We start from the raw sequence: 24394 nt of genomic DNA, 5'->3' as shown, positions 1-24394 counted from the left end.
AAGTATGGGAAACCTACTTGACCGAAATGTCAAGCTGACATATTAGCATTAGCATTAGCAATAAAGGTCGCACAATTCCGGATGGCTGCACAACGCTTATCTTGCTGTTTAACTGTAATTAAACGTATGATAGCACTAGACTCTCATCCGGTTACAATATTCCAACACGGGAGATACCATGTTTTCCTCTTTAGATGAGCGTGTAATACTATCCAGTAAGATAAGGGCTCCTGGCCGGTACCTTGCTAACCTCGGGGATTGGAAGGTATGTTAGTAAACATCTATCTAGAATGCGCAGAGATCTCTACATCACCTAGTGGTATAGATGTTTGTAGGGAGGTTTTGGACTCAATGTTAGTAAATTGAACGTTTGTTTTTTTAAACACCATCACCACCACCACCAAAACAATACCATCACCACAAAAGCCATGCTAGATTTTAATACAAATACATTACAAAACGAACACAACAATAAAATCATCTTCCTGGCCCTGCTGCCCACACGATACTGACGTGCAATAATATTAATTACCACAATGACCCCCACTGCATGCATGACTCGAACACGAACACGAACACAACACAAAGAGAACACCACAAAAATCCATCTTCCCATCACCACTGCTTGCACGACAAGGGAATGGTGGAAAGACAAGGGGCTGGAAACTCTAATATTACTTAGGAATACTTAGTATACTAACGATATTCCAGTATACTTGTTAGTATACTAACCGAAAAACAATAAACTGTTAGTATATTAAGATACTCTCAGTATATTGGTAAGTATACTGGCGATATGTAAAGGAAAAAATAAGTATACTAACATATATTTTGATATACTGGTTAACATAATAATTGTAGCTCTAAGAGTTTCCAACCCCTTGTGGAAAGAGAGGAATCACAAATCCGTATAAATAATTTCAAGATTTTTCAGGTGTAAACCGAAAACGCGATCAAAAATTAAAGTGAAAGAATAAGACTTTTAATTGCTTATTTAATTGTCGGTGTACAAGACGCCGCACTTTTTAATCATTTTCTGACGTCCATTCAATTTTGTAGTCCAAACCCAGTCATTGAATTGGAAAAATAAAATTCTTTTCAAATTTTCTTTTCTTGATTTGTGTGCACCTACGTCGAAGACCAAGATTGTTTACTTTTTGCTCTTTGGTCTGACAGTCTTGGTCTGACAGATTTGGTCTGTCAGCTTTATCATGGATTTTGGTCTGGTCTAGGCGAGGGATAGGACACAGCACCTTCCTGTTGCACGATACTCCGAAATGTCAAGCTGACATATATACAATTATCCTTCCCATTTTATATCGGTCTGATGGCCGAGCAAGCTAAGGCGCCAGTCCTTACTGTAGGTGCCGGGTTTGAGTCCCGTCGGTTGCAACTTTATTTTTGTGTTTACAAAAATTGTACATGCAGTGTGTAATATTGAGTGTTAATTTGACGAAGGTGATGTGCATGCTTATGCATGCGATTTTACCATCGTATTTTTTGCTGTGTGGATGAGTACTGGCATTACAAATCGCGCGTCAAGTGCTTGTATTGTGATGACAACCGCACGGTGATTTTTCGTGGCTGCGTTCTTGTAAACTAAATTAAAATCAAAACTTCAGCAAATCCCACGGTTTAAATGCAAAAAAAAAAAAAAAATAAAAAAATCAGGCATTTGAATTTTCAAAAGAACAATACAAAACTCTCATTCAATTAAACCCATCTTTTTTTTCGCAGGCTTTTCTTACTCTCACACGACCCAATTTAAACCAAATCATCACACAGCATGGCAGCCTCATTCAATGCAATGTCCCCTTCCAAAATAAATTATCGGTTATTACTACTAGGAGTAGAGAGATACCTGTGTGTGGAACCCGAGCCCCTCGAAATTTCTCACTGGTTGCAACTCGTCTCCACAGACAAGTGGACGTAATCTAGTTGTGCATATAATCTCAAGCAACTGTCAAACGCGTTTAAATGCGTTATGGTCAGTTTTCAAACATTCAAAAAGACCGTTGAATTGTAAATTGATTGATTTCATCTGTTTGTCTGTGTCGTCAGTTTGGTCCGTGTTTTAATTTTTCCCATCGCAGCAAAATTTCTCCCATGAAAACACACGGACGCCTTGCCTTGCCTTATTTTCCCACACATGTATCATTATTTTATGTATTCAAAACGTTGCACACCAAAAGCTAAGAGGAGAAAAAAAACGAGACAGGAAATGCAACGTCATAAAGAATTGCCGGTAAGAGAGTGGCAGGAAGGAAGAGGGAAGAAGAAAAAGAAAAAGAAGAAGCGCGCATTTTCATCGGAGTTGCATCGCTACATCAACAACAAAACCAAAACTTGACAGAATACAATCACGAGCGCGCGCGGATAAACACGCACACTGTCAAAAAAGCGAACTCGAAGCGCAGAGTAGTAGGCCGCCGCGAGATTCTCCTCCTCGTCGCGTCAACGGTCGTTTCAGCGCGCCGCGTCCCCGCCGCCTACTTCATCTATCGATGGGAGGGAATAACACAGGAAGAGAAGGAGAGGACAAAGAAGAAGAGCTGAATGCAGCGAAGCAGGAAGAAGGCCATGAATGATCGACGAGGATACGACCGCGACGACGACGACGACGACGACGGTGAAAATGATGAGAGTTTCGCGCGATGAGAAAAAAGAGAGGACCGTGGGAGAATGAGCGATCATCCTGTGTCAAGGCTACCTGCGCGCGAAGGAGAAAGCGAGAACTGCCGAAGGAACGTTTGTTTGCTCGTAATCCGATTGCTGCGCGATCATCGCCGTTGTTGTTGTTGCTGGACGAAAAGAAAACAAAACTATCCTTTTTTTCACATGCTAAACAATCTGTGCGAAAATCTACATCCCAGCGAAAGCCGGGTAAAAATCCTAACCTAAGAAGACGAGGGCAAAATAGAAGGCTGGAAAAGGATACTTTCGTTTCGTTTCACGACCGAACCGAAGAGGTCTGGGAAAAAATGAAGCACCCTGAGAAATTCTCACAGGACTTGGGTGAGAGCGCATCGAAGCAGGCCCTTCCATAAAAATCCCATCGAACCTCACCCAAAGCAAGCCCAAACTGCCAACACGATTCAAGCCCAAAAAATTTTCGAAAAAAAGATCCCAAAATCCAAAAATTCTCATAAGAATTTGCTTTTTCCCACGCTCGCCAGCGATCGTTAGCAATTAGTTTCCACGACGATGGGAATTTTCCCAACATCGGGCAAGAGCGGCTGCCGGAGCCAAAGGAAATTCACGCGACGAGAGGAACGGCTCGTACGCGGAACCAACCGTGGAAAGTGAACCCAGGTGGCGGGGCGAGAATGAACACGCGCCGAATTCGCCGCTTCGAAAGAGGGACAAGAATGAGGTAAAAGGGAGTGAGAGCTAGTTTGCTTTCCTTCTCCTGCTCTGGCTTGCACGCATACTAGTATGAATGGAAAGGGAGAATGACAACTGGTGGAGTCGGTCTTTTGACGGATGGCGTTTTAAATCAATTTTATGACAATTAATAATCTGGGAGATGAATGGGACTTCTGGGGAAAATGTTTGTTTTTCAATGAAAACATCTTGCGGTTCTGGATTTTGCCAAAAGTCATGGTTGAAATACATGAACATTTAAAAAAAATGCATGCAATGTTTTCGCCCGGACTTTCTTCGCTACTTTTTGTGGGAGTATTGTGAAAGTTTTGTTATTTGTATTATTTAGTTATTTCTCATTTCAACTAACTTTTTCTTTCTTTTTTTAGACGCTGTCAAAAACAAACAGTGGGTAACGGTCAATCCATGCAACGACACTTGACCAACGACATTGACATAATTTCGAGAGACTTGGAGATGAATGACACCACGGTTTTCAACGACTTGAAGACGCAATAAAGAAAATAATGCTGCCAATACTGAAGTGTGATTGACTGACGTCACGAAAAAGAATTCTCGAATGTTTGCAGTGGATGGCGGTGAAGCAACGATTCGTGTACAACACCCTTGTTGTGTGGGGCACACGCATGAGAGCGTGCCAGTCTATGTAGAGAGTGCCTATTGCACTCTCGCAGTGACAACAGGGAACTGCTCGATGACAGCGTGCGGCTGTCAGTCGGGCAGTCGCATCTCAGCAAGCGGACAAGCAAGAAGCACGTCGCGGTCCGTGATCACTCCCACGTGGTGGGTGATTTCCTGGAGGCAGTTTGCGGCTACACATTTTGGCGACCGTGGCAGATATTTTGCTTACTTTATTATAGCAAATCCTGCAGTTTTCACTTTGAAATCATCCAGGAAATCACCCACACTGCGGGTTTGTTCCAGTATTTTTATTTGTTTGGGAAAGTGCCGTACGGATTGCGGTTGGTGTTGTGCGTTGGTGATGAGAAAGTAGTAGTCGTTGAGAAATTAAACAGTGTTTGTAAAGAACACCTTTGGAGAAGATTTGACGCATGGAATAGTTTGTGGTATGTATGTGTGCGAGGTCAGGAGACCCAATTTCGGAAAGGAGGAGTGAAGATTGATGGACCGCTCAAGGTGTGTGTGTGTGAGTTTGAGACCGCACCACCAGAGCGAGTTTTCGAGAACAGCTCGGAAGAGGAAGAGTGAAGTCTGATGGACCACTCAAGGTGTGTGTGTGAGTTTGAGACCGCACCACCAGAGCGAGTTTTTGAGAACAGCTCGGAAGAGGAAGAGTGAAGTCTGATGGACCACTCAAGGTGTGTGTGTGAGTTTGAGACCGCACCACCAGAGCGAGTTTTTGGAACCGCTCGGGAGAGGAAGAGTGAAGTCTGATGGACCACTCAAGGTGTGTGTGTGAGTTTGAGACCGCACCACCAGAGCGAGTTTTTGGAACCGCTCGGAAGAGGAAGAGTGAAGTCTGATGGACCACTCAAGTTGTGTGTGTGAGCTTGAGACCGCACCACCAAAGCGTGTTTTGAGACCGCTCGAATGAGAAAGAGTGTAGTTTGAGGGACTACTCAAAGGTGTGGGAGAGTTTGAGACCGCACCACCACAGCGTGTTTCCGAGGACCGCTAGGCAAAGTCATAATTTCTAAAAACATCGATCGTTCTAAGTAAAGGGAAAAAGACGAGTTAGCGCTTACTACTCAAAAATAAACAAGAAGAGTGCGGTAGATCAGACCACTCTGTAGAGTTAAAAGAAGGGTGTATTTTAGAAGCCCACTCTTAAAGGGAGAAGGAAGAGTGCATTCGTACGGACCGATCGGGAAAGGGAATAAAAAGAGTCACTGATCGTTGGATGAGGATTGTGAGTATGTTCAAACATGTGCTGCGAACAACTGAGTGGCTTAAATCGCTCAGAGTACGCCAGGAACGTAACAAATGACTTAATTGTTTTCTTAGACTAGTGTCATTAAGCTGTACATTTTGGATATGTAGAATCTGGTTTTCGCAGAAAATGAAGCCTGCCAACCCAGTCACGTTCTAGCAAAATTCTAGCAGAGTTCTCACAGAGCTGGATATTCTTACAGCATTCTAGCAAAACCAGCTCTGCTAAAATATTTCGGAACTGGGAAATACGTTAATGTGGGTTTAAATAGTTTAAGGTTTGAGAAAGATCAATCGAAGGCTATCGTGACTAGTTTAGGTTTATCGTTTACAATAACTAATGTAGCTGGGTGTTAGAGTCAAGGGAGGTTGAGAGAATTAGACAGAGAGAGGGTTAGATAAGGACAGAGTTAGCGAATGTAAGAGTTTAAGAGATATGTATAGAAAGATAGATAGGGATATATAAAGGGAATTGTATAGAGAGAAGGTTAGATAAGGAGAGAGCTAGCTTATGAAAGAGTTTGGTAGATAGATAAAGAGGGAAAGATAAATATAGATACTTAAAAGGATAGAGGGATAGATAGATTAAAATAGAGAGGTGAACCGCTCGTCAAAGGGAAAGGAGAGAAGCCGGGCTATTTGAAGAAAAAGAGAAGTGTGAAATTGGGTGAACCACACGTTAAAGATAAAAAGAGAAGTCAGATGAATCATTGGGTAAGAAAAAGACAAAAGTGTGGTCAGGCATCCCACTCAAAAGAAGATAGGGAACAGAGTACTTATGCGAAACAAGATCTTATGTCAAAGAGAAAGTTTAAATCATTTAATCACTCATGAAACGGAACAGATAAATTATAAAATTTTTGCGCGATTTTAGAAGGAATCTTAAACGACAGGATACAAACAGCCATAAAGAGAAATGGAAAAGGTTAGAATGATGACCTTTTATGTAAATTGAAAAGGGGAAAATGATAAAAGAATTATAGTTTTTGCGAAAACTTAGCGAAGGATATTTATTTTAACAAGCGTTGATCAAAAATCTAGGCAGACGAGTGATAAGAGAAAATGCGGTGCGTGATGGTAGAAATATTGTCAGCCTGTATGGATCAACCAGACCGCGCACTGGACTAATAATCCAGGCAGTCAGATTCCGCGGCGAATACAAAAAACCCCTAAGTGTTTAATTGGTATTCGCCATACCGGAACACAACAAAGGAACCGGATCGGATAAAAATCCGAAACATTTGTATAGATACTTGTCGATGTTAGTTTTAAATGTAATATGTGCAATTCAACATAACATCAAATTATTTTATTTTAGAGAGGAAGGAGATGTGTGGGGCACACGCATGAGAGCGTGCCAGTCTATGTAGAGAGTGCCTATTGCACTCTCGCAGTGACAACAGGGAACTGCTCGATGACAGCGTGCGGCTGTCAGTCGGGCAGTCGCATCTCAGCAAGCGGACAAGCAAGAAGCACGTCGCGGTCCGTGATCACTCCCACGTGGTGGGTGATTTCCTGGAGGCAGTTTGCGGCTACACACTTGTGTTTGTTTTTGTGTATGAAAATAAAGGAAGGATGGCGCCACAATACTTGACGGAAAGAAGCTGATCATCTCAGATTTCAGAACTGCAAAAAGGCATGCACGCAGAACTACAACCAGCTTTCAGAGAATACAAAGACGACAAGCAACATCAACAAGTCCAAACGAAGCTGCAAGGAGTTCTTACGGCAACAGCCGTTGGAAAAGAAGTGACCCACGATGGTACTGTGAGGAACAGTACGTTATGACAGTCGGCTTATCGGTATTATCGGTACGCAATCGTATGGGTACACTTTAGGCCGCATATGATAAATCTAATTAAAAGTTACGCGAATTTGGGCGCGGTTTAACCCTATGTGCTCATATGCATGTGGAATAGCAAATGGTTCCAATACCCTAAATTTGATGCAATCTGAGTGATAAAAGACTCTACATAGGATTTGTAAGAGCACCTTGAGTCGAGATAAGAGAGATATGAATGAGCATACACGGAAGTGAAGTAAAATTGCAGGCCACTATCTGAACACGAACGAAGAATTATCGAAAAAAATAATCTTTCATACAATAAAAACTGTGTATCCAAGGAAGGATACAAAAATCAGCACTTTGACGTCCAATTAAAGCTCATAAAAAGCGTTTTCAAATGAAGTCGAGAAATAAATAGGAAATGAGCAAACAAGTTTCTAATTATAGTTTTAAATAGTGAAAACCTTCAAAACATATGAGAAATTCCCTAAGTAATTTAGAAGAAAAATTCACCTGTAGAGTGCATCAACCCTCAGCAATCCAGGGTTGTTACGGGAGTGTCGAAAATAAATCCGCGCCGACATAAAATCCGAAACCGCGCGAAATCCATGCCATATAAAAAAATATCGCGACCAACAATTAAGAAATTTTATTTTTTAATGAAGAAAAACTGATTCAGAAAGTATTTGATTAAAAAAAATCTTTTTTGTTAAAAGGCTCCAAAAGAATGAAAGCAATAAATCCATTAAAAAAATCCTCAAGAGACGGTCAAGGCAAGGGTCATGAAAAAAAAACATCAAAATAGAAAATACAATATTTAAAAACCTGAAAATTTAACTTCAAAAATAACCTCAAAAAAACAAAATCTAATATTATAATATGATAAAATTTTAAATTTCGAAAGTCTAAATATTCAAAATCTAAGAATTTTTATACAGCTTGCAGGGTTGTTAAAATATCAAAATATCAGCTCTCAGCAACTACAATTATCCCGCCTGAATATTCATGCCTCAAATACAACTGCTCTTCTCTCTTCATTGAAACTCTCATCGCCGAACATAGCCGAACACGTTTTCGTGCTTGCCCACTCGCGATTGACATTTTCCTTTTCTCTCTCATTCCCGCTTCCACGATCATGCTACCGCAACAGCGTTTAACCACAAAAGCCGCCACAAAACCATTTTCGCAAACGCAGTTTGACGGGACGTCATGCGTGGTCGGATCCTAATCGCCATCTCGCGTTCTCTCTTTGCAGTTTTTGGAGAGATTGAGAGACTCAGCGGTGAGAGCGCATAGTCGGGGTAAAGGGGAAGAGTGATAGAGAGAGAATGACATCGCTGGGAATCACGAGACACAAGAAGAGATCTCACAAGCTATAGTGACGGCCACTATACTCTCGGATATTTTTGGTGCAGAGATAATCTATTGATAGCTTTTTTATCACTCATTTGCAACACTGACAGCTTGTAATCCAAAATCCTCGCTAAAATTTCACTCCGAAAGAAATTTAATTTCCGATATTTAAAATAACGTCTTCTTATAATTTCAAAATCTCTTAGGAATTCAAAAATTGTGGAATTCAAGAATAAAAGAATTTAAGAATTTAAGTATTTAAGAATTTTAGAATTTATAAGCTTAAGAAAACTAAAATTATCTTAGATTTGAGATTTTTTTTTTCTATATTGTTTTGAATTTGATATTTTTTAGTTTTTAAATGTTGACTTCTAAATTTTGATTTTTTTAAACCTTCAAATTTTCGATTACCCAATTTTTTGGTTTCAGATTGCTAAAATTTTGAATTTCGAAATATCAGATTTTTTAAATTACGACTTAAGAAATTTTGAAAAATATAATATGTATTTTATTTTTTTTTTTGTTATAATAAAAACTATTTAATAATTTTTTTTCGAATTTTTGAATTTCTGATTATGGAATGTTCTGATCTTTTTATTTTCGCTAAGAATGTTTGAATTTAGAAAAAAAAAATATTTCTACCGATTAAATTCCATTCCAAAATTCGAAAGTGGAGGCCAGCTTCTGTTACGTCCTATCAAGCTCATATTTGGCGCCCACCAGAACAAGCCCCAATAATAGTTTTTGTTTCACATTCTAATGTCTATATCTTCGGGAAAAGTTTGTAATATTTGATTTACAAAAAAATAAAAATTGAATAAATCCAGTATAAAATAAAATAAGGTTAAAAATCATTACTCAAAACATAAAAGAAATTAAATATTCAGAGCCGGAGATGTTAAAAATGAAAAGAAACCTATAAAAAATAATTTCTACATAATCTTCATCTTCATTTTTCGACGTTTCGTACTAAGAAAATACAAACAAACATTTTCAGAAGAAAATTCAATTAATAAAAATTATGAAATTCTTGCACTCAAAGGAAAAAAAAACAAATTATCGTAATTCCTGAAAATATTTTTCTTAATAACTTGAAAGTAATCCTATCTCTCTCAATTAATTTACTTATCAAAATTGCCATCCGCGCGAAATCCGCGCCAGATCCGCGCGAAACGCGCCATCCGCGCCGTCCGTAACAACTCTGGCAATCGACAAGTCAAGCTCCAGCTTGAACACCTCCGTGTCGCCCTTCTGTTTCGCCCAAAACCAACCAACACCGCCACCCGAAACATCACAACAAAAACGCAAACATAAAATGGCAGCGCGTTTTCGCCTCGCCTTCGCCGCTCTCACCGACTTGGCGCTCCCCAAAAAAAAAAAACGATGGTGCGTCTGTGTGCGTGCCACCGAGCGTGAATGAACGCCCCGGTGCCGTCTCGCTCGCGCAGCCTGCCCGCAACGGTGCGAACGTTCGTCCCGTCTCAGTTTTCCCACGCATCCCACGGTGGTATGGGTGAGGAACGGCGGCGAAAGTGGAATTCTCGCTGCCGCCGCCTGCTCATTGCTTGTGGTGTGTGCGGTTGCGACAGGCAGAGGCGAATGAATACCTACATTCGTCGACAACGAACCACCAAGTGACGACGACGACGACGGAGAAGAAGAAAAGCTCTGGTGGCGAGCGAGCTCGCAGCTCTCAACAGGCACTGGTACTGAAGGAAAACGACACTTTTCGGTTGCAATCCGGCACGATTCGGTCGGTTTGGTGGCACACGGGTGCAGCTAGTGGTGCACTTCCGGTCGGAACGCACTTCTCCGTAGTGGCAGATCCAGTTTTGAGCAGGGAAAAACGGCCCTCTGGAACAGCAGCAGCAGGAGTGAGGAGGAGGCGAACGAAAAAGAAGGAAAGCACGGCAGCAGGAAGAAAAAGAACACACACACACACACACATGAAACACTGACACGGCGCAGCACAGCACGGACGGACGGAGGAGTACGGCGAAAGAGAGCGAGAGGGAGAGAGAGAGTGTGTGTGTGTATCAGAGTGTCGGTGGATTTTCTGTTGGAACGAGATTCGTCGGAGACCTCTGTGAGGACGGTCGGTTGGTTGGTCGGGAATCGTTTGTACTCGAGAACAGACCCCTCGATAAAAAGAGGGAATTCAGGAAGAGGGCGGAAGTGTGTGTGTTTGTGCGTGCGTGAAGGATTACTACGGTTCTTTTGGGAGTGAAGGGCCTGGTTGTGGGCGACCGGAAGGTGCCCCGTCCTAGTGTGTGTTATCATCCAACCTGACCTGCCCCTGGTTTGGGCTCAGACGGACGGAGGAGACAGCAGGTGGATTTGCTGACGGTGTCCGACCCCGATCAGTGTGCCGAATGTGCCAAGCAAGCGTTGCCGGGAGTGTCCTGCCCAAGGAACTTCCAAACTCCAGCAGCCTGCTACGATTCTTCATCCAGATCCAGTTTCTTTAATACGTAAAAAGAGAAGAAAACCTCAAAAGTATAGAAAAAATATTCCAATACACACAATATTGTGCGCGAAATTCGTGGCTGTGAAGTGAGTTTAAAACGCAGAAAATATTTCCAATCTCAGGGCATTTTTTTTCCTCGTTCCTTGGAATGAATGATTTCAGTAGTCCCTAGTGTGTGATTTAAATGAGCGAAATACTAAGCCCCTTATTATTTTGATAGTGTGTTCGGGGTGTTCCGAGTGTATGTGTGCATGGAAATACGAGAAAATGGTGACGAAGCTCTGAAAAACTCCAGAGTGTGAAGAAAACCATTGAAACCATCCAACGAGCAGCGCAGAGCTCCAGCACGTCCCGCAGAGTGCGAACGAAGGAAAGAAGAGAGAGAAATAAAGGAAGGTTGACAGATTGCGTTGGTGTTGGTGCGTTGGCCGCCGTCGTCGTCGGCTCGGGGGTGTCGTAGAGGCGCTGCATGTGTGTGTGGTCGTGCGTGTGGTGACACACCAAAGCGCGCGGGGGGAGAAGAATCGATTTTTCCCTGTCCCCTGGCCGCCCGTCTCCCCACCATATCCCGAGATCCTCGCGGATCTTCACAAATGGAGCCAGCCCTCGGGACGGTACAGCTTCAGGACAGTTGCGGAAGCGCGGACGGTCAAAGCAGGCGGAAGGAAGTGTGAAACGGAAGCACGAAGGACCAGATGTGCCACCGTCGTCTCCGCCAAGGTTCCCACTGCTCCAGCTTGCAGGAGATTGATGGGTAGATAGCGCACGGTTTGCGAACCTGCTGCCAGTGGAGCATACGCGAAAGAAGGAGAGCACGGCAGAGCAGAAAGGGAGAGAGAGCGAGAGACTCTGCTTGCACATATGCGCCGCGGATCCCGACCGAAGGAGGAATCAAGTAGCAGTCAAAATAATCAATTAATTGATAATGTCCTCTTGCAGCGAAAATTAAAGCCGCGCGCAAGAACCGCTGTGTGAGCGGAAAAAGGCAAGACTGAGAGAAAACGAAACAGAGGGAGAGAGAGAGAGAGTGGAGAGAATAAGAAGCAACAGCACTTGAATCGGACATTCCACGGCGGAAAAAGACACACATAGCATATACACAAACACACATGAACTTGCTAGCGGCTGGAAGAGGCAAAAAAACGACACACACGGTTGTGGTGATCTCGCGCTGGAGCACAACAAATTAAAGGTATTATAAAAGAAACCACGAAAGCGAGCGAAGGAAAGAGGGAGAGCGAGCGCGAGCGCCTGCTAGCGAGAGAAAAGAAAGAAGCGAAACTCTGTGGAATCCCACACACATTCTTGGAGCCGTGTCGCCGCTGCCACATATCTTCCAACCCCCGCCGGCACACCTCCCCGCAAGCCTTTCGGCAACGGGGGGGACCCCGAAGGATCCGGTTGTTCGGTTGAGGGTGGACCATGTATATTATCAACCCGACCAGCGGCAAGGAGATCCCGAACAGCTACCCAACCAGCTCGAGCACCGGCAGCAACTCTAGCTCTAGCTCCAGCGGCAGTCCTGCGGCCGCCGCCAACCAAGAGATTATCAGCAAAATTCTGACAAAATGTGCCACGATGACGGATGAAGTCGGCACTACGACCGCCACCACTACCACCACCGTCAATGGTACCGCCACGATCCTGCTGTCTCCGTCGGCTGCGGCGGCGGCAGCTGCTGCCGCGCACCACCACCACCACCAGCTCCAGCAGCAGCAGCAGCAACTTCCGGTGGTAGGAGTCTCCCCGCAATCCTCACCCGCGTCCTCGTCCTCGTCGGCCTCGTCACCGACGGCGGACGGACCACAGCCGAAGGCTAAGAGTTCGGGTGGGACGAACGGGACTGCCGGGAAGCATGCTATGGTGGCCGGAAACGGCAAACTCAACGGGAACGGTACGCAATCGTTGTCGGTCAGTGGTGGTGGCGGTTCCGGCGGCAGGTTGCAGTTTTTCAAAGGTAAGTTTTTTTTGTTTTGTTTTGACGCAAAACCGACCAAATCGACTAGACGAGTCTTTTCCCTGCCTAATATTGATGGATCATGGTGATTTGACAGTTGATAATCTGACGTTCTAACATTACATAACGCAAAATGTTAAACTCACCTAAAAGCACCTTCAGACAATACTTTCTTCAACCTAACCTTGAAGGCACCTCTTCAGCCTGCAAGAAATCGGAAAATTTTCCCAAACCCAAACTTTCTTTCGCACCGCCTGCCTTGCACATCATCATTATCATTTCTCCACCTCCTCCCCCCCCCCTCTCTCGGTCTGGTCGCCCGTCCCGAACGACAACATCGTAGCTCGCGCGGGCCGGCTGATAACGTTAATCACTTTCATTCACTTATCGCCGACTGTGCGCTCTGGCGCACTGGTTGGTTGGCCGCGATCCAATTGCTGAAACGGCGCTGCTCCGGCCATAACTGTGCGGCCGCTACTAATCAAACGCCGTTGCCCCGTTGGTAATGAGCATCAATTGAAAATACTCGTTTTTCAATTCAATTTCTCATCACCATCGTCCGTCGGGTGCAAATCCGGCAGACTGCTGGGTTGCTGGAGCTTGGCTTATCAGCTCCTCCAGGCAGCGACTCTGTTTGCGATTGAGACAGTCCGTGCGATGTTCCGCCTAAGGTTAGTTCAAGCCGGAGATGGGATGTCCAGTTTGGTAAAAGTTGGAAAACCTTTGAAATTAGGTCAAGTTGGTTTCTTATGAATTTCCAGAGAGGTCTTAGTAAAAAATTGTTTAAATTTGGAATTTAATTTAGTTTGAAGTGGTCGGGCTCTGTAAAATTGGTGAATTTATCCATTTCTAGAGGTAAAATTACACAAATTTTTTTCTGACATAAAACATCCCATTTCCAGATACAAAAGTACCATGATTTTTTACTGTGTGATCTAGCCTTTTTTTACGATCTGAAGGAAATATTCAACTATAGTAACCTATAGTAAGTATATCAACCCAAGTAACATTTTTAAACCAACTGCCACCACCAGTTTTGTCAAGGTTTTATGGTAGCATCTTGATTGCTTAATAGTTTTATTTGGCATTCACCGCAACCAAAATGCAAGAGCTATTTAATAGGTTCTAACAGGGTGTTATGCCTCGGACATAAAACTTTGTGACAATAAAAGCTAAACGGCTTTCAATAAGGTTTTATGAAAGTTTTAAGGTGGGTCTCGTGGCGCAGGGGTAGCGGCTTCGGCTGCCGATCCCGATGTTGCTATGAGACGCGGGTTCGATTCCCGCCTTATCCACTGAGCTTCTATCGGATGGTGAAGTAAAACGTCGGTCCCGGTTTCTCCTGTCTCGTCAGAGGCGCTGGAGCAGAAATCCCACGTTAGAGGAAGGCCATGCCCCGGGGGGCGTAGTGCCAATAGTTTCGTTTTCGAAAGTTTTAAGAGAGACTTGAAAACCCAATGACAATGTCATGCCAAACGGTTTTATCGCATGCTTGTTTAAAACCAAGGGTGTTTTAACTGTCAAGTGCCATTAGGCATGCAAAAGCTTTATTAAAACCACTAACTCCTGATAAAGCTTTTGACGCGGCCAATTAGCAGTGCATAAATATGGCGCTAAACGCGTGTTCTGATTGAATGTGATTGATCGCCATCTTGGTTGAAAAAATAGAGAACTGAGAAATTTGATTTAAATTAGACGAAAACATTAATTTATGTTGAATTTCTGGTATAATTAATGTAGCGATAGATGTTTATAACTAATTTGAACATTTTTTTTCAAAGAATTGGAATAAAATATTTTTTAACATGATTACAAATAATGATTTTTTATGAAGCGAGTTGATTTGTTTTGGCTCTATCTCCCCTACATTTATCAATCAAATTTCAACCGCAGCTGAATTTGTGCCGCCAATTGCGAGAAATTAGCTTTGAAATTATTTTGATTGCCTCCAATATCTATTATTTATCATCGCCATTTTTGCAAATCCTCTCCATTTTATCATTTGGCAAGACACAGACTTATTATTTGCCAAACATAAAACCTATTTGGCATGAAATGTCATTTTTCCTTAAGTCCTGACTAGGCATTAACAAAGGTTTTATCAAGGCTTTGAGTATGTTGTTTAGGATTCAGTTGTAAAGCCTTGACCGTGGTGTAGGGGTAAGCGTGATTGCCTCTCACCCAGTCGGCCTGGGTTCGATCCCAGAAGGTCCCGGTGGCAAATTTTGAGACGAGATTTGTCTGATCATGCCTTCCGTCGGATGGGGAAGTAAATGTTGGCCCCGGTCTAACCTAGAGGTTAGGTCGATAGCTCAGTCCAGGTGTAGGAGTCGTCTCCCTGGGTCCTGCTTCGGTGGACTCGCTGGTAGGCAGTTGGACTCACAATCCAAAGGTCGTCAGTTCGAATCCCGGGTGGATGGAAGCTTAGGTGTAAAAAGAGGTTTGCAATTGCCTCAACAATCAAGCCTTCGGACATCAAGTTTCGAGTAGGAATCCCGTAATCGGGAACGCCAAGGCAATGCTGTAGAGCGAATAATTTGATTTTGATTTTTTTTTTTTTTGTAAAGCCTTGAACTCCTATGTAGGTTTTATTAATAGGGCGTAACAACCTTTTGCGGAGGTCCTTTTGAGTTTTAACAGAGGTGTATCGGGGTTCTGGGGAGGCTGTTACGACTCAATGGTTTGAATGTTGATTTTGGATTATAGGTTTTATAGCGGTTGTGACAACTTTGATGAAGCCTTAAAATGTTACTTGGGTATGACAAACGAACAAACTCGCACATTTTCGTGTGTTACAGTTTGTCAAACTCGCAAACAAAGCTAAATTAAAAACAAAGAAATGCAGGCAAACTGTCAGAAAGTGTGAGTTTGTTTGTTTGTCATAGTCTAATACCACCTCCAGTCTCAAAGTAACGCTGATTCTGACGTTTACATTTGTAGAAAATGGTAAATCCAATCTGATGATTCATTGTATAAACATCTGTGCTCAAACTCAACCCATTTTAATGAATTACCTGGTTTTCTGCGCTAAAATCGTGTGAACATTTGCAAGATGTTCGTATCACTTGCTCAGAGCGTATCTTAGGCGTTTTAGTTGTTATGTTGTTGCCGTTAAGTTAATTTCTAATAAATTCTATGATTTTGAAATGATTTCACAGTAAGGTCTCGTAATTCCGTCGTGTCAATTGTTCAGATTATTGAGTTGATTGCATGATTCATTTAAGGCTCTTCTTACTTAAAAAAAAGAAAACCTCCTTCGCTGAACAGTGTACGGAACGAGCCGCACTGTGCGTACTTTCCACTTCTAAGCCGTCTACTAGCTACGACGGCCACGACCGAAGCGGGTCTTAATAAGACGTGGGAGGATTAACAATTTTCACTCATTTAGAGCAATCGCGAGAGCGATTTTGGAGGCTGGAGAACGATGATGATGCTGGCTGGCTGCCGGTCGGATATACCGCTATCGCTATAATACACGTACTAATGCCGCCGAGAAGGCCTGATCGTCCGTGATGGTTGGCCGGCTGTGGCCAACCTCTCGGTAATGATGTGAAATTGAAGCACCAGCGTGGGTCGTATTTAGCTGCCGCCGCCGCCGCCGCTGTCCGTCGGGGAATGGGTAATCTCTCGTTTTCGATACACTTTGGGAGGGGTTTAGCGTCGTTTCAGTTATCGTGCGCCCGCGCGCGCGCGCTTATAAACAGGAAATTTCTCGCACCTTACGGGTTATGATGGGGCTGTTGTGCGATCGGAATGGAAATTTATGTAATGCAACCTAATGAGACCGGACTTGAGGAAGAGTGACACTTTCGTGGACGTATCTGGCATTGAACATGTGCGGTAGCAACGCTTTCCAGCGTGTAAAGTGTGCAAACTGCAGATGCAATCGCGCAGCGCATACTTGCGGTTTGTCTCAAAGTGTTACAGTCTTTTTCTAAGCATGGTTTTGTCTTAGGGTGAAAAACAACTCGGCAACCGTAAACAATACGATACGAAATGGTTTTCCAAGAAAGACCCCGGTTAAAAATTCACCGAGACCAATAAGAGAGCTGTTGGCGTAGAAAAGCGCCAAGTGGCCAACTCAACTCGAAAAAAAAAGAACGCGCGCGCTCGCGAGGAGGGCAAAACAAGTGTAGCAATAATGGAGGAAAATAATTATTTATTTAGAGCATGACTGAAGTAAAAGACAACGGACTTTCGCTGCTGCTGCCACTTCACCAACAACTTGGGTTTCCTCCGTGGCCTAGGCCTGTGGGCGCTTCCAACCCCCAAGACGACCACGTCGTAAGATGAGGCTGCGCCCGCCAGCAGTGTGTTCTATGAACCAAAACATCAGGCTCGTGCCACTGTGTGTAGCTGCACACACACACACACACCTATCTGCTCAATCTGCTTGGTTTTAGTCGTGCTACCTTCTTTTTTTGTGCTCTGGCTTTCTTCTCCTGATGTTTTCACTTCTGCACGGCTCCCTTGTCTCCCCATCCTCAGCCTGTGTGTAATGGTGTGTTATTGCGTTTTTTTTTTGCTTTCTGCTCCTCATTATTCTGGTGAATTAGATGTGGTACGAAGCCCGTGCCATCACCCAATGGATTACTGTTCTTATTTGGTCGAGTTGTTATCAAACCTTAGAAAAAGTTTTCTCAAATAACTACACCCAAACGAACAACTTGTGACATCTAATGTTACCAAAATTCGTTGCATTGTTTGACAGTTATCTGACACGTCGCCAGTACAGCTTTGACAGAGGTTCTTAGAGAGAGAGAGAGTGCAACGGTGAAGAGCACGATGGCGTTCTGTCTCTCAATCGCTATCCAGAGCAAAGAGCTGCTGTTCGAAACCTGGTGGACGCGAGTGAACAAGACAAATGACGGATTAAATCCTCTAGGAGTCTTAGTCTCAGCACTAGTTTATTTATTATTTCTGCCATTATTTGCTGCTGCTGCCGCCGCGACTAAACATTTATAGCGTGCGATGATGATGATGGCAATGGGCCCCAGCTCGGGCTGTTGTTTTGTAGCTGTGGAGTTCGCGCGCGATCGATATCTATGACTTGGCTTGTGCAACCCAGATGGCAAACCAGCAGCAGCAGCAGCAGCGCCTCTGCTTGGCTTTTTCCTGGCGTAATATCTCATAATAGCGAATAATAACAGCGAACCTCCTGCTCTTCGCGGTACACGGCTTAAGGTGTACGACCGTAGTCGGTCGTCTTCTTCAGCCGACCGAGCGACCGACATGCACGTCCTACAGCAAACATAATCATATCATCTTCCTCCTCCCTCCCGAGTCTGAGGATGCCAAGTCGTCAGCGGCCACGAATTTCTTCTTCGCGGATCACACCTTGCTAACTTGGTTCTCCACGCTCGTGCTCCCATATCTCTATTACCCCGTCGTCCACCCATGCCTCCACCCCAGTCGAACTCCGTCGACGCTCAACGATGCGTGAAGTTCAAAATTGGGCTGCCGTCGGAGAAGCTTCCGAGGTTCATCATACTGAGACATCTCCACCAGAGGTGTGCGCGCGCGCGCTCCCTCTCGTTCGAGCCATAGCCCATAGAGTGAGCCATTGTTTCGGCCGTAATTTACCAGTATGGCCGCACGACCCAACTCAACCGGGACCGGCCGCGGAGAAATGCAGCCAGCTGGAAAAGTGTGTATTGTTCTTATTCCAGCTCCGAAGGAGGGTGATTCTCACATATTAATGATCCTCGCCTCGAGTTGGTCTCTGAACAATACCGTTTCCGCACCCGTGGACACGTGGACGAGGGCGATGTTTACCTTTTTTTTACGGTTTGCATGGACTTGCTACAGGTGAAGCACCCTTCTTCACATGTGGGATACGAGATTGCCATCATCATCGCGTATTGTTTCTGTATGTAACAAGGAGTCGTAACTTATTTCTGCTAGTAGATTCAACCTCACTGTGATTCGGGTCGTTGCTTTTACTATTTCTTCAGCAGAGGGGAACTATGGTTTCATCTTGGATTTCTGATTTTATACATTTTTCTGTTCTATGATTTTTTTTCTGTTCTCGATAACAATAATGTCTGCAGCATTCAAAACAAGGAATCGCTCTTGCTTTGTTTTATAACACTGACCTACACAAATTGGGTACTAAAACCCTATGTAAATTTTTTTGTACAACGGTAAAAACAAGATTAAAAACCATTTCTGATCACTTTTTTCATTTTAACGCAAAAAAAAAATTGACAAGACAACTTTTTTTCGATGGATCAACTATGGTCCCCTTGGAACGAACTGTCAAGTAGGACCTTTTCTGTCAAGAAGGGCCGTGAAGTAAATTTTTCAAAATTGAATTAAAAATTCATTTTAAATCCTTTGCGGTCGCTTAAAGGGTCATTGTACTCAGAAAAATAAGCTCTATCGCTGTAATCAATAATATCAGCAATCTAAGCTTCATTTTAGGACCCAATTGACAAACATTACTGCGCAAGCTCAACTTGAGAGGAAGCATGAAGTTTGGGGTCCCCAGAAACACGTGCAGTTTAAATTTTTCCCAACTATTTAGACAGGGCCGAAAGGGTTTTCTCCAAAGTTTGTTAGCAGAATCAGTGATGTTTGCTACTCCTACATGTTGCATGCAATAGCGACGAACTCTTTTCTCTGTACAAGAATTACTCCGTAGAAATTTTGTTGATCAGTCACTTAAATTTCTTATAAATATGCCATGAGCGACTCTAACTTAATATATTTGACCAATATTGGACATCCAATCAAAAGTTTTCGAAACAAATTTACTAGATGTCTAGTTTTCTTTGAAATTAGCTGGAATCCACAATACGGCCGAAAATAAATCTTTTCTTTGTACAATTTGTTAAGAAAATACTGCAACACATTGCACTATGGGGTATCAGGCGGCCATAAATAAAAAAAAAACGACACACTCTAATTATTTTTTTGGTATTTTTTTTCGATGATAAACATTCTAACTAAGAAATATTCGGAGATTGAAGGTTGTAAGTTCAAAATTCACTGAATGGCAGGCCTTCAAAGGCGAAAATGGGAAGAAAAAACATGTTTTTTGACAAAAAAAAAATATTTTTCATAGTTGTACTGTGTAGCTGTTTATGTACTTTTCCTGCATCATTATATATATTCAGAAAGGGAATTGATTCAACTTTTTAATAACATTTAACAAAGCATGCTTTTACAGGCTAAAAAAAATACTAAAAATAAATAAAAGATGGATTTTTATTCAAAATTTGGTTTTTTTCAACTTTGTTAATGAAGTACTTTTTTTGTGTGCATTTGTGCGATCTAAAAATTTCCCAGCTTAAAATTTGAACCATGCCCTAACTTGTCTCCAAATTTCAAAGTGCACAAATGTGCACTTTTTGAGTTATGCCATTTTAAACATTTTGATTCATGCGAAAAAATAATGATTTTGCGTATACGCTTGGTTAAAAGCACATTATTTTACCTGCGGAGGCAGAAATAACGTACCTGCTATGCATGTTTTGAAATTGATTTGATATCATGACTGTTGGTACTTAGATACGTTTTATAAAATTAGAAAAGCCTATTCTAAGTATTTTACAGAAACGATTCTTCGAATATTCATATGCACAGAAAAAATCAATTCTCGTAATCGTGAATTAAGTTCACGAATGTCAGAACCACGATGGAATTTATTCATGAGTATGGTGCATTTGCACCATGATCGTGAATATATTCCTTCGTGGTTCTCGTATTCGTGAATTTAATTCACGATATCGAGAATTGGTTTTTTTCAGTGTGAGTTCTTTGTTGTGTTCTTTTGAAAGCATGGATAATAATACCGTAGTGTCCCTGTACGATGAAACGAAGCACTATTCTGGAAACGTGAGAACTGCTTTCGAGTATATTTGTAAGAATTACTACATTGCAGAACCATCACATGATCAATTCAGGGAAAAACCACAGAGGAAAAACTACGCATGTTGTTCTGTAGCTTCAAAACGAGGTATACAAAAGCCCATAGAAGAAGTTCATATTTTGAGTAATCTAACGATAATTGGTCACATAGTGATTTTGATTTAGAAGAATTTATCGTGGAAAACGTGAATTTAGCAAGTGAATCAACAAAAAAATGGACGAGGGCCCATGCAATGTTCCATAAAATAAACCGTCTAAAATTCTAAAACACCGCAAAAACGAATTTTATTTGGAGGAGGGGGTGTCTTCAAAGAGAGGTGGATTTTAACTCAAGAGGAAGGGGAGGGGGATTGAACGTAAATCAGAAACTGTAACATAGCATAAGCCGCCATTCCGTGCATCAAGTAGACAGAGAAAGAATATTAAAATTCAGCAATTTAATGCATGTGGCCTCAAATATATGAAAACATCACAAATTAAACTTTTTTTTTTTGAAAAAATATTAAATTTCGTTTGTTTTCATTATATTAAGCACACACAACAAAAAAAGTCACAATAAAGCAAAAAAATATTTATGGCCGCTCGCTTCTATGGAAATACCCCATAGTGGCATTGACCAGATTCAAATTTGAGCACTTAACAATGCAAAACATAGATTATTTAACTAATGAGCTGTTTATTACTGAATAGGTTCTAACAATTATTTCAACATTCCTCTGAAATATTACACCATTATCTACAAGGACTTCGCCGCCCTGGGCTCTTAAGTGTATGAAAGTATGTACGGAGCGACGGCGTCGAATACCCATATTTACACAAAGAATTTTAGGGCGCCCGCCGCGGGATTCGGTCCGGCGACCTCTGGATTGTAAATCCAGTGCGGGGTCCGATTGATCTACGCGGGCGGGATGTAAGCAGAGATATGCCCAATTTCGTCAAATAAATATCGTACATCAAAACTTGATAAAATTTTAATTTTTTCAATAAAATATTATCATAAAAAAATATGCGAGTAGGCAGTGTTCATCAAGTGGAAGGATTGTGCAAGTAGAATTTGTTCAACAGTTTTCGAGAAATTATAGAATGAAATAGAGGGTGACGATTCTCAAGATTTTTAATTCCCCGGGAATCGAGAGTTTTTCCATTTCCCGGGAATTCCCGGTTTTTTTAACTAGCCAATAGTGTCAATAACTTAAAAAGAGAAGTAAAATAATTGTTTCTTTTCAATGAATTCAGATACAATGAATTCATTCAAACGTTGAAATCTCATTATTTTGAGAAACTATTTCAATATTTTGATTTTTTGTCAATCCTCAAATATAAGATCGATCCTTGAGCCTTTATGGGAATCAAAATTGTAGTTACGAATCTTCATTCGCACTGTGTGATTTTTCAAAACATGCTTGTTGTTGAACTTGTTATTAGATTTTTTAAATGTAAAAAATAGCTCATATATAATTTTCCAGTATCGAAATTTTTATGATAAATAACGGCTCATAGCAACAACTTAAAGTTGATTTTTTCCTTCTTATGGCTCTGGAAGGCATCATCCCCGATCGGCCATTTGGCAGCCATGTTTGTTTTAGAAAAATATTCAAATCTTTATGCAGAATGTTTCAATCAAAAAAAAAAAAATTGTGTTGTTTGTAGAAGCATTTAACATATAGTGATTATTTTTTCATTTCAATTTACTATTTCTAGACCTTGAATTCAGAACCATCACTGACAGTCATTGCCCCAAAAGTGAAGAACACCTTCTACCACCTTAAGGTCAATTGTAAATGGTCACAATTTGCGGAATTTAATCCACAGTGTTTAACCCTTTATTTCCCAATTATTTTTTTCGATTTTTTAATTTTTCCCGTGTTTACGAGGTCATTTTGAGCAACTTTTGTTCTACGAAAAAGTTCTTCTTTCCAATGCTTTTTAATGATCAAAAATTGCCTGAAAATGGATTTTTGTCGATTTTTTTTTTTAAATCAAAGCCCGTCTAAAGGCGGGGGAAAATATAATTTAATACAAAAAATAACAAGATTATGAGGATTTCTATGCTCAAAAGAGGATATGAAAAAAAAAACTTATCTTGAAAAGACTTTTCCCTCTTGAAAATAATAATTATTAAATTTCTTTAAAATTAACACTTTTCGAATAAGAAGATTAGAGCAGCATTGGTTTATTATTGCACGTTTTCAAGCAAATTAGCCTTACCGTTTAACATGAGTTTTTTAGTTTATTTTTTTGTTAATCATCAACGTTGGAGAAAAATTAATTATATTTATTTGACCTTTATTTACACATTTTTATTAAAATTTTAGAATTGCAAACATTTTTCCAACTGTTTTAATCGAACGAATTAGAAGACAGATTAAAAATAGATTGCTATTAAATTTCCATACCATTTAACTCATTAGTTTTAAGATCTCTCTCTATAACTTTTTCCGCAGTGTTTGAAAAACACTTTACGCCAGTTTATGCTGTCGATTTTTTTTTTCCTTCGGCAACGGCGGCACATTCACAAAAACGTTTCATAATTGTGTTTCGCGCAAAGCATTTCAAATTGTGGTAGCTGCTGGCACGATTTGCCACTGTGCCGCAACTCCCTACCTGGTGCAACCAAACCAAAATACCACGACAACAACTATACAGCTCGGAGCAGGGTAAATCACAATTTTGTTTACTGTTTGGCTGCACGTTTCTCGGGTAAAATGAACCAGGTTTTTGCTAGTAGAAAATGAAAAGAAATACAATATGGAAATTGCAATGATAAAAAATTATAGCCGTCAGGCAAAAGATAGAAAAAAAAGGAAAAGTGGGAAAAACGAAGGAAAAATAAAGGCAGAAAATTATTAAGTACACTCTAAATGTGATTACGGCAGCAGAGCAGTTATCCACGGTCGAGTAAATCGCGTGAAGCAAAAGGAGTTAAGAAAAAAGCAGAAAAAAGTGAAGAAGTAAAGCAAAGTAGTGTGGCGTGTGCTGCCAAAGTGGTGAGGACGGGGAGTGTGGGGTAAAATATAAGTAAATGTAGTGGCAATAGGAAATATAATGCTAAAGTGAGACCGTTTTAATGATGACGGCGTTCGTTGGCGTTGGGGTCGGTGGAACGGGAAAGCGAAAGGGGACGGGGGAAGTTTACCTTGGCACGTACCAAACGGGTCGATCGATGGGACATGGAAGAGGGAACGAGAGGGGGAACGAATGCATATCTATGCTGTTTTCTAGATCACACTCGTGCCAACCATTTCACACACGGCGATATGCTGACGAAGAGAGTGTGGCGCAAACCCTTGGCTCGAACGGTGCACAGTTGACATCAAAAATGAGTTCGTTATTGTGATGTAAACAAAACGCTGTCACTTTGGAAGAACGCCCACTTCGGAACGTCAGACGTCGCATAGCTCAATATAGAGCCAATTTGAGTTGGTGTCGGCCCTACAAGCAAACATCTCGCCAATTTCTTACCGGGTTATTAAACAAAAACTGTCAGAGTTTGTCGTAGATTCATCGAGGCAAACCAAGGGATATCCTCATTTCACGACCTCAACTCATCGTCGGTGGATGAGGAAAGTACCCTGCATACAATACACATCTGGAGAGCTGCTAGGCAAGCATTCTTCCAAATGATCCAATAACAACAACAAAGCTCAACCTGAAGGGAAAGAAGGGAGACAGCATTTGTGTGTCA

At 41.8% G+C, this 24394-nt stretch overlaps 1 protein-coding gene across 1 annotated transcript in view; it reads left to right on the top strand.

Annotated features, from left to right (window-relative positions):
• The first annotated feature begins 9993 nt into the window (after window positions 1–9993).
• The window catches only part of LOC6037416 (protein hairless), a 40073-nt gene continuing 25672 nt past the window's right edge, over window positions 9994–24394 (top strand). Inside the window, exon 1 of the mRNA XM_038260859.1 lies at window positions 9994–12837. Coding sequence (XP_038116787.1) covers window positions 12303–12837 — 535 coding nt within the window. The 5' untranslated portion in view covers window positions 9994–12302. The remainder of the gene's footprint in view (window positions 12838–24394) is intronic.

This window comes from Culex quinquefasciatus, chromosome 1 (assembly GCF_015732765.1).
Source record: "Culex quinquefasciatus strain JHB chromosome 1, VPISU_Cqui_1.0_pri_paternal, whole genome shotgun sequence".
In the NCBI taxonomy this organism is placed as follows: domain Eukaryota; kingdom Metazoa; phylum Arthropoda; class Insecta; order Diptera; family Culicidae; genus Culex; species Culex quinquefasciatus.
The sequence above is the reverse complement of the archived record's forward strand: the minus strand, read 5'-3'. Positions and strand labels throughout refer to the sequence as shown.